This window comes from Durio zibethinus, chromosome 10, assembly GCF_047325235.1.
Source record: "Durio zibethinus cultivar Kanyao isolate XHJ-2024 chromosome 10, ASM4732523v1, whole genome shotgun sequence".
NCBI classification, from domain to species: domain Eukaryota; kingdom Viridiplantae; phylum Streptophyta; class Magnoliopsida; order Malvales; family Malvaceae; genus Durio; species Durio zibethinus.
In genome coordinates this window covers 24991295-25002709 of record NC_143171.1, presented here as the reverse complement: position 1 = coordinate 25002709, position 11415 = coordinate 24991295, and the positions used below count along the sequence as shown (strand labels likewise).

General features: G+C 30.8%; 1 protein-coding gene across 1 annotated transcript; it reads left to right on the top strand.

Annotated features, from left to right (window-relative positions):
* Positions 1 to 9210: 9210 nt before the first annotated feature.
* On the top strand, positions 9211 to 10678 carry LOC111293396 (F-box/kelch-repeat protein At3g06240-like). Its single transcript, XM_022886143.2, has one exon. The coding sequence runs from the start codon at positions 9250 to 9252 to the stop codon at positions 10189 to 10191; it is 942 nt and encodes a 313-aa protein (XP_022741878.2). The 5' UTR covers positions 9211 to 9249; the 3' UTR covers positions 10192 to 10678.
* Positions 10679 to 11415: the final 737 nt, after the last annotated feature.

The following is an 11415-nucleotide window of genomic DNA, read 5'->3' as shown; positions in this document are numbered from 1 at the left end:
TGTTACCTCAATTTATCAATATACTTTACTTATCAATTACGAGATCCAATGCAATCTTAGGTAAATCTAAACATACATAAACAAAAAAAGAAAACAAAAAGTTAGTTGTAAAGATTTTAAAAAATAAGAATTAAAAAAATAGTGGTAAAAATTAAATAATTACCAAAGTCAATCTTATCAAGTTGTCCCACTTCATTCTTTATGGCAGTTGGACCAAAATTTGAAAATCCACATAACCATTCTTGAGCACAAATAAGAGCTTACACAAGTTTAGGAGTTAAAGAACTTATATATGAATCAGGCACACGACCACCAGTGCTAAAAGCTAATTCAAAAGTAACTATAGATATGGGAATCGCCAACACTTCATGTGCTAGATGGCAAAGAATAGGAAACTTATGACTATTAAGTTTCCACCAAAGAAAAACATCAAAGTCCACCCGCTCCTTAATAGCATTAGGCTCTTTATTCAAATACTTCTCCAACTTTGATTTATTCTCTTCTCTACCTTGTTATTTCTTAAACCTCCTAAAGTCAGCCATAATAGCTTGTGAGTCACATAGATTCCCAATTTCAAGTTCATAGGTGCATGGCTACTTTCACCAACTTGTTCAGATTGAGGTTGCAACATGATTTTGTATTCAACATATAACTCATTTATAGTTTCTGTCACTTTTTTTATCATCATTAAAGTTTGGTCATAAGAATACGTCTTCATAAAATAAAGCTCCACAAAAGCAATTTTTTCCTAAGATCAAGAATAGAAGCAATATAAAGTAACATATTCATTTTCTATATATTCCCCTAATACTTGTCATACTTATCATTCATTCTCTTAGTCATTGCATTCAACTTAACATCAACATTCAATTACCAATCTTGAAAAATACCATAAGCACCACAAATATCTTTCAGAAAATTATTAATGGTGACATAAAAAACTTGAAACTCTAATTGTGAGGTTATAAAATTTTTGCAAAAAAAGACATAATCTTCTAATACTTGCCTAATCATTTTGATTGGACACCCCTTCTCCCAACACGAGCTCACTTTTTTAATAAGACTCAACTTCATCAAAAGCCTCGAAAGCCCTTTCAAACTTTTGAGCTTGTTCCAACATCAAGTATGTGGAATTCCACCTAGTGCAAACATCCAAGCACAACAAGTTCTTACTTTGAATGTGTTCATTGGCAACATACTCTTTAAACTTGGCTAACCTAAAAGGCGATTGTCTTACATATCTAACTATCCTTTTAACATGAGCAAATGAATCACTCATTTCCTTTAACCCATCACTCACAATAAGGTTAACAATATGAACAATGTATCTTAAATGAAGATATCTACCTGTTAAAATATTGGTTGCATTGTTAAATTTTTTTCTCAAGTATGAGATTGCAACATCATTGGAACTAGTATTATCAACTATAATAGTAAAAACTTTATCAATCCCCTAATCATGCAAGTATTTTTCAACTGTCCTACCAATAGCCTTACCTTTATGACTAAAAAAGGGATAAAAGTTTAATATCTTTTTGTTAAGTTTCCAATCATTGTCTATAAAGTGAGTTGTAAGACACATATAATTGATTTTTTGCAATGAGATCTATATGTCAGTGGTAAGAGACACTCTTGTCGAAAATGATTTCAAGAATTGTTTAGGGAAGTTTCTTCATCTACATAAATTTGATAACAATCCCTAGCAACAGTCCATTGTGATGGTACATAAAATCTAAAACATGCAATAGCCATACAATGCCTAAATCCTTTCATTTTCACAAATCTAAAAGGTAACTCATCTATAATAATCATCTCAATCACACTTCTCCTAATGGCATCTTGATCAAACTTCTAAGTACCTTAAGACCCATCTCCTTCCGAGTTAAAAACTAATTCTGGTTAGGAAAGATCACCACTAGCACAAGGAATTTCATATAGGAACCTATGTGATTCTTTAATGCAAATGTTCCATTTTTTTAGAGTAAGCATAAAATTTCCTATCACAATAATTGCATCTAGTTTTGAGTTCAATTTTTTCATTGGTAAATTTGGTGAAGTGGTCCCATACCTCTGACTATATTTTTGGTTGTCTTCTTTTTTATTTAATAGTCACAACTTTACTTTTTGTTCAATGTGTATCTCCTTGAGGGATTGATTGAGCATCCTCTTATGTAGGATTTTGATTAATCATTTCATTGGACATCTTAAAAAAAAAAAAGTTAAGCTATATATAAACATAAGAAAATGGCTATTTCCAACAAGTTGATAAACTAACAAGTACAATCACGAAATAATGGGAGAATATAGTGAAAATTCAAGAATTTAATATTGGATTATTTTTTCTTGTACTGGATTATTACTTTTAAGCCCAAGAATTTAGTCTTGAAAATTTTTAAATTTAAAACCACAACCAAGTTTGATATGATGAAAGTACGAATGTTGTACTAGATTATTTTTTCTTGTAATGGTTAAAGAACATTGGTCAATTTGGCTTTAAAACAAGATAGTATAAACAAATTGTTGCTTTCACTACTAATATTTATGGATATAAAATATAGTAATTTGTAGATAAAAAAATTAGTTTCCATTCATGAAAGCTATACCAATTAATTAATCCATAAAAACTCCACTCTTATCATTATCTGTAAAAGAATCCTCGAGAATCCCCTAAATTATATTGTAGCTCAAATTAAATGATCTAGTCAAACAATTAGAGAACTTAGTTTTTGTTATATCAAATCTAAAGCTAAAACTAAAAATATTGATGAACTTGTAACAATTCACATGTGGGTTTATAATCATAAATTGTAATCTCACCGAAAAATTTGTCTGATGGTAATTTGGATAATTCTATAGAACATGAAGATCATCAATAATAATATTAAAATATTAGTTCATTCTCAACCCTTTTCCATAGTTTTCTATTTTTGAATAAGTTTAGGGCCATGACAACAAAATTAATTTAGAGACTTAGCAGAAAAAATTATCCAAAAACAATAAAAATAATCTAATGATTTTTCATAATTTTTGAATAAACAAAAAATTAAAGATAATATATATATTTATATACAAAATAATCCAAAAATAATCAAGGTGTTGACCTTGTTTTGATGCCATTGAAGCCTTAAAAAAAAGTCAAGATGAGCGTGAAAAGGAAGAACTAAGTAAATAAGGCAATAAAGGTAAGCACTGGTACGATAGCAAGGCAGATTTGAAAGATAAAACATATGAGATTGTGAACACTGAAGTAAAGAGAGAGGGAAAAGTCAAAAACTAGTGGTGAGACAAGATCACAAGAGGGAGAATGAGGTTGACAGTTAGAGAAAATAAGATGGAGAAGATAAAATCAAAATAAGAAAAATGGAAAATAAGAGAGGCGTATGGATAGGGTTCAAACAAAAGAAATTTTAGGCTTTAGGTCATAATATCATATTTGGTTTTGGGTATTACTTATATCATATACTTAATGATTTTTTAGGTTGAGCCATGGATGAACTTATAGGTACGAGTTTTAAAGTAGAACTGGGTATATAAGGCCAAAGGTTCACTAGGAAATTTGATTGCTAAACGAGCTGAGGAGCATTGTTCGTAATTAGGAAATAATATAAGTTTAGGCCAATCTGTGGGGATTGAATAAGAGTAGGTCTTGTTTAAGTGCCAAAAAAGGTTGTTGAGGAATAAACGAGTGGGGATATGGATTTGAGTATGAGTCTATTTATGGAGACTGGGCAAAACCTATCTTTTTTGCTTTTTTTTTTTACTTAATCTTTTATTAGGTCATCATAAGCATTGGCATGACTCATAAGAGGCTTTTTGGTCCTGATGAATTGGTTGTGAGCAAATTAGAGTTGATGAAGACTTTTAAGTATTTGTTGCTTCAAGTTTTCCTAGTCGCTTGGCAAGTTGCATTTTTACTTCTCGTAGGTTATGCCCCAATTCTTGGATAAGTTATGGGGCTTGGATTGGTGCTTCTAATTGTTCTTCCATGTCTTTTATGTTGTTACCCAAATAAAACAAAAGAATTCTATATTATGAAATGAACGTAATACATGAATGATGATTTATGAATGAATGAGATGCATGAAATGATTAAAAAAAATTGCAATCTTATTGACGTTAACAAGATTCATGCAAAAATGAAGTAACAAACAAGAACAAAGTCAGCATCCAGTACAAAGAAATAAAAGAACAAAACAAGTTTATGCAGAACTTATATATAAAAGGTATGTGTCCTAAGTTTGGGTCATTTCTACAAAAAGGACTATCATGGCTCTACCTATTGGTTAGGCTCATAAGGCTAACTATATGCAGTTTGGGTTAGCTCTAACAGTTCCCAAATTATTCCTTACATAATTATCCATCATAGACTAATAAGACACCTTAATCCTCGTCTATCACAAACTACAGATGGAAATGATTCAATTTGAGTGAGAGTGTTTTACTAGTCGGGATGGAGACATGAAATCTCACGAGAGCATAGGTACTTAACTCTTTTTTAAAAAACAGTGCTCAAGTATAGAGCTCATGTCATATAGATGCAAGTGATAGAATATGGTATAATTAGAACTAGATAAATCATTTAAAGAAAAACTCTTAATTTTAACATAGGTTTTGGATAACACGAGTTTACTTACCTAACTCTTAGAATCCCCAACGAAGCTGCCAAACTATCATAACTTATAGATTTGTAAAGCCATTGCTAGACCTGACTTAGGGAGTCACCACTTATCTTTTTTGTTTATATGCGATTGGTCACCTAATTGATCTATCTCATTTTAAAAAGAAGTCCCAAGTTTGACTTAGACATATTTAAAAGGTAGATTTATGTCTATGAAACTAGAACTAAGTCTGAAAGTATGGTTAATTATGAGAAAGGTTATAGCACTCCCACAACCCCCATCCAAATGATAGTATCAGTTTGATTTCATGTTATCCAAAAGCTTTAAAAATCTTACCATATAATTACTTATTGTTAATTATCCTTAAATTACTTCAATATGTATATTTTCTCACCTTAGGAGTATTTAAGGAGACTATTTGTCATATTTTGAAGAAGTTCCGTTGTTGGATTCATTTAATTTGTGTAAAAATTTTTATTTGTGATAAGTGAAATTTTTGTGAGAATCTTAATATTGAAAATCTTTTCTAAATTCTCCAATATGTTAGTAAAATTAAGAAAGAATTTCTCACCTAAGAATTTACAAAGAAGTTATTTGCAACGTTGTTTGTAATTCCATCATTGAAGATTCAAAATCTATTTTTATAAAAATACTTTATTTTCAAAAATATCTTCTAATATATTGGTAAGATTTTTTATCAAAGATTCTCCTCCAATATATTGGTAGGATCATATGGAAACTATTTTTTTTCTTTTAAATCTTAATTAAAAATCATAAAGTTCTCTAATCTGTTAGTAAAACCTTATTTTTAAAATCACAAACCCTTTAATATGTTGGTAAGGCTTTTTGAAGACTATTTTTTTTATTTACCTTGAAATTTAATTTTTATGAGAAATTCATAAGGTTCTCCAATCTATTGGTAAAACCTTATTTTTAAAATCACAAGCCTCTCAATATGTTCGTAAGACTTTATTCTATTGAAGAATTCATTTCTTGAGAATTTAAACCCTTCAACATGTTGGTAAGGTTCATTTTATTCAAAAATTCTTTTTTTTTTTTTAAATTTAAACCCTCCAATATATTGGCAAGGTTCATTTTTATTCAAAAATTCTTTTTTAAAAATTTAAACCCTCTAACATGTAGGTAAGATTCATTTTTTATTCAAAAATTTATTTTTAGAAATTTGAACCCTCCAATATGTGATAAGATTCATTTTATTTGAAAAGATTTTTTTATTTTTTTATAAAAATTATTTACAAATAAATAAATACATAAATAATCAAATAAAATAAATAAATAAATAAAATAAACAAATAAATAAACCACTAAATAAATAAAAATAAATAAACAAATAAACAATTAATAAAGAAAATATACAAATAAATGAAAAATAAATAAATAAATGAAAATGAAATTATACCAACAAGATTGACTCGGTTTAGTGGCTGAGAAGATGCAGCTATAAGCACAGAAGATAATAGGATATGGCACGGCTCAAGACTAGTTGGCTCGACTTAGAAGCTCAATTAGCTTAGGAGGATTGTGAGTCGTTGGGTAGTGCGGTATGGTTCGAGTTGGGTCAATGCAAAACACACGGATTTTAGGGTTTAACCTTACTCAAAACGACATTGTTGTAGGACATTATAAAACTTGCAAAATTTTTTTTTCTTTCCTTAGATTTCTTTTTTCTTTCTCTCATTTCTTTCATTTTCTCTGCTTCTCTCTCTAAAGCTTATGAACGTCGGTTGAATGCTTTGTCAGTTTTTTAAGAATATTGTTGAAAATTGAACAAAAGGTAACAGGATATGGCACGGCTCAAGACTAGTTGGCTCGGCTTAGAAGCTTAATTAGCTTAGGAGGATTGTGAGTCGTTGGGTAGTGCGGTATGGTTCGAGTTGGGTCAATGCAAAACACACGGATTTTAGGGTTTAACCTTACTCAAAACGACATTGTTCTAGGACATTATAAAACTTGCAAATTTGTTTTTTCTTTCCTTAGATTTCTTTTTTCTTTCTCTCCTCTCTTTCTTTTTCTCTACTTCTCTCTCTAAAGCTTATGAACGTTAGTTGAATGCTTTGTCAGTTTTTGAAGAATATTGTTGAAAATTGAAAAAAATTGTTAGAGAGTCATCGAAAAATTTGAAGTTTGTCGAAATTTTGGTTGGATTCTAGAATTTCTAAAAAAAATTTTAGAAATTTAGAAAAATTTGCTCCAAAACACCAAATTAGACTTATAGCTCCTAGAATCTTTAAAAAAAAAACCAAATTAGATTCTCCCAACTTAAAAACTCTAAAAAATCCTTCTGCTAAAAACTTTTTTCTCTCTTTCAAAATTTTGGATGCTCTTTGTTTTCTCTTTATTTGTTGCTGCTATCTTTCTTGTTAAAATACTATCTCTTATTGTTTACTATGCTTACTATTGTGTGTGTGATCGTTGTGTGATGATTTCAAGTCTATTTATAGAGGGAGATTTAACAGAATCCCAATTCAATTAGAATTAAATTTATTTCAAACAAATACCTAGATTATCCTCTGAAATCAATCCTATTGTTTATCACCTAAGATAATATCACCCAAACTTCATCTATTTGATTTTTTTAAAATAATTAGATAATTTAAAGAAAATATAAATGAAATTTGAAGCTAAGGATATCAAAGAAATTAAATAAAATAAAAAATAACAAAAATAAATAAATAAATAAATAATAACATATGTATATATAAATTTAATAAAAATAAAATAAAATAAAATAAATAAAAAATCCAAGTTTGGACTTTGAGTAAGACAAGATGTTTATAGTTATATAAAATAAAAAAAATTTACAACCACAATGAAGGTATCTATTGTTATTGTATCCGTTACACCGATAATTATTATTACATTCACAATCATAATATATTTAATGTGACCGAAAACGTAACCATGACCTTAACCAAAATTCTTCTCCACAACATTTTCAGGCAACGAATGGGTGATTGTTAGTGCAGCCATTAATAATCTTCCTCACTGTGTGTAAGTAAACGAGAGATTGAGTATCTGTATGCCACCTAGATCCAAGTCAAAAAATTCCAAGAATACTCATGGCCGATTAGCTGCCAAAACCAACAAAAATCTCTATCTTTTACTCTTATCATTTATTGCCTTTTTTTACTTTTGATAGTGTATTTTTTGGGTTTTAGGGAAATTATTTTCTTTTTGGTTTTTCTGTGATGGTTTTCGAATGAAAATAGAGTAGGACTTTTTTATTCCAGATGGAATTTGATGAAGGTTCTGCGTATTTGGCTATTTAGATGGGTGTGGTGGTTTCGGTGAGCAAAGGGTTGAAGGGGTTTTTGTGTTTGCTTTTGGGTGGATGACGGTGGTCATGGTTTAGCTTTGATGGCTTTTAGATGAAATTGGTGACGAGTTTGGGTTCTTTGCTAAGTGGGTGTGCTAGTAGCACAAGGGTACTGGTGGTGATGGTAACAGATTTTGTTTTTGAAGTTTTTTTTTTCTTTTTCAAAATTTCCCCCTCTGTTGATTTCTCTGTTCACTTTTATAAGTAGTTTCATATTTTAGGTTCATGAGAAAAAACGAAAAGTAGGTAGAAATATACGGGGTAAGAAAGAGGGTTGTTGGCAGCTTAATTTCGACTGCAATGATGGCTGGTAGGGTGGCTTGACGATTCAAGGGATAGGTTGGCTGAATTGCAGGGCTGGTAGACATTGTTGCTGGTGGTTTCATGCACGGTATCTGCTTGTGATTTGATTTTCTTTCAATTTGTTCTTATATTTATTTTATTAAATTTTTTATTCCTTTTTTATTTAATTTTCATTCGTTAATTAAATTATTTGTTTAATTAAAATGCTATAGAGCTCAACCTAACTCTCGTAAAACGAGAAATTTTAGCATTGTATTCCGGAGTTTGCCTCGTACCTTTCATTTAATTAAAGCACTAATTTGATTGCATGAGTCTGGAAATTTGGGCTTTAAGCCTCAAATGACTTAAGCTTTTTAACTTTTAAAGCACAAAAGATCCATTTAACTAGAAGTGGATTGAAATTAAATTTTGGCCCATGTGATTTTAGATTGGAAAATTTGGACTCAAGATTATCAAGTTTGCACAAGTCCAATATCAAACAACTCTGATTAGAAAGCTCAAATAATCAAAATTAGGAACATCCGAATAAAACTCGAAATCCATTTTAATTAATCCGGATGTTTAAACAACCGCTTACTTAACAGTTAAGCAATGACGTCGCTTTTCTTAAATTTAATAGTTGGTACAATAAATAACCCAATAGAATGCCAGACGACTTGCAAGAGGTGTTGCCTGTCAAATGTCAGTTACCATTTACGCTGCATAAAATCAAATCACATAAGTTTTCCCATCCCTTCGAAAGTATTGCATATACTCAAATCTCTCGTTTACACACGCACAGGGGGACACCGTCAAGGAAGATCATCAATGGCTGCAGCCGCGATCACCCATTCGTTGCCTGAAGATATTGTGGTGGATATTCTGGCAAGATTGCCTGTCAAATCTCTAAAGCGATTCAGGTGTGTAGGTTAGTCTTGGTGTTGCTTGATTCAAAGCCCTCAATTTATTACGGCCCACTATTCTTTTAGTAAAAACAAGACCTGTCTCCTCATGAAACAAGTGAATTTTTCACAGAGAAAGGCTATGGTCTCTTTTATTTCCAATCAAACTCTTGATGTTGTTGCCAATCTTGATATACCATCCTTTACTGATGATCCGATACATATAAATATCCTAGGTCATTGCAATGGCATAATTTGTCTTTGTGACTGTTTTAGTGGTATTCTTTTGTGGAACATTGCGACTAAGGAATTTAAAATTCTCCCTATGTGTCCTTTTGAGTGTCCGCCAAGCTCTGAAAATACCATTGATGTAGCTGGTCTGGGTTATGATTCCAAGAGAGATGAGTATAAAGTAATTAGGATTGACACATTTTGGGAGGGTGATTTCGACAGAGTCCCCCGAGGTAACCGAGTTGCTTTGTACAACTTAACTACTGATTCTTGGAGAAAGTTCAATGACAACTTAACTGCTGAATTCTTCAATTGTCATGGGATCGATCAAGTCTACTCCAACGGATTTTATCACTGTTTGGCAGTTGTTGATAGTGAAGAATTGCTCCTCTCATTTGACATGAGTAATGAAGTTTTCGTTACAACACCATTCCCTGATGGGAGATTGGGTAAGAGCTGTAGAACAACACGCTATCTTACCTATTTAATGGAAATCAACGGATCACTTGGTGTGTTACTTTGTCATGATTATTATGTGAGATATGGCTGCTATGATGTATGGGTGTTGGGTGAACTTGGTCTAAAGAACTCTTGGACAAAATTATTCACCATTGAATCTTTTCCTCCTGCCACTATACCATTAGGAGTCGGCCGCAATGGTGAAATCTTCCTTGTTAACCAAGAAAGCAAATTTCTGGCGTGGCATCATCGAGATAACAAAGAGATAAAGACACTCCAATTTGAAGGAACTGCATTAGAGCTAGCATTGTATGCAGAGAGCCTAGTTTCTTTCAGGGGAGGAACTGCATTCAACCATTAATTTTCATTTGCTGATACTTACAATTTAGTTATGCTTTTACTCAATGTTCAACCTTTTACTATCAAGATAAACTGTATTGGTACCTTTGCATTGAGAACATCTGTTAGATTTTCTTCTCTCATTTTCTTTCATCTTACATGGCATTCAATTTTCAGTCTTTGGTTTTCTAATGAATATATAGACGTAGGCCATTGGAGTTTCTTGCTATTGCCTAAAGATGGTAACGGCAGTGGTTTTTAGATCGATTTCATGGCTATTACAAGGGTGAATGCTACCTGGAGTCGATAGAAAAGTGCCAATTTGATTGACGGAACCTCACTTGTGCATCTTTGACAATATAAACAGTGCAACAGGTTTTGTTGTTTCCGAATAAACTTGGGGGATTAAGTACAAATTTCTTGGTTGTGCTTAATTTGTCCTAGCTAACGCATCCATTTTCTTTCGTTTTATGTTTAAAGTTGATGGTTTTGATTAAAAAAATTCGTGGAGGAGCTTAATTAATCTAACTTTGGCCTTTTCTGGTTTTGTTGAGTTGTCTATATATAAATTTCGTGGTAAAACTTGAACTTTATAGTTAGTTTTAAACTTGTAAGTAATTTTGATTGAGAGAATCAATATATTTGTATATGTTTAATATTTATTTAGTATACGTGAATCAATAAATTGGCTCATCACCTTGTAAGGTAATATTGCTCTAGAGAATCAAAGTAATTTTTCGAATGAGTATTCTTTACAATTGCATTGTGTATAAAATTAATTTTCATTGGAATACAATTTGAGCTCAGGTCCAGTTTAAATTATTATTATATTAAAATTTATTTTTAATATAAGTTTAATATTTTTGAAGCCTAGGATCATGAAACTAAAAAGTTTGGATTTATTTATTTATTTATTTGGTGCTAAAGGTTGGATTTATTTGCATCGTTATTGACGCAAGCAACTGGGTGAATACAAATCGTATAGTAATAATTGGCTTATGTATGGTAATAATGCTATTGATAATTGAGATATCCAAAATCATTTTCACACAACCGAAATCTTAGACTTGCACTATGAGTAAATTACTATAAAAAACAATAATTTCATCCTTTTAAATCTGGTTTCTTAATTTGGTGATCAATAGAGTGAATAAATCAATATATATGTGTGTGTATATATATATATATAATATTTGAGAAATAAAACATTTTCTTTTCCTAGAAAAGGTTTTGCAACTTAGTTTAT

Excerpts from the sequence above, each read along its gene's own strand:
- LOC111293396 (XM_022886143.2), top strand. The coding sequence starts at position 9,250 with ATGAAACAAGTGAATTTTTCACAGAGAAAGGCTATGGTCTCTTTTATT.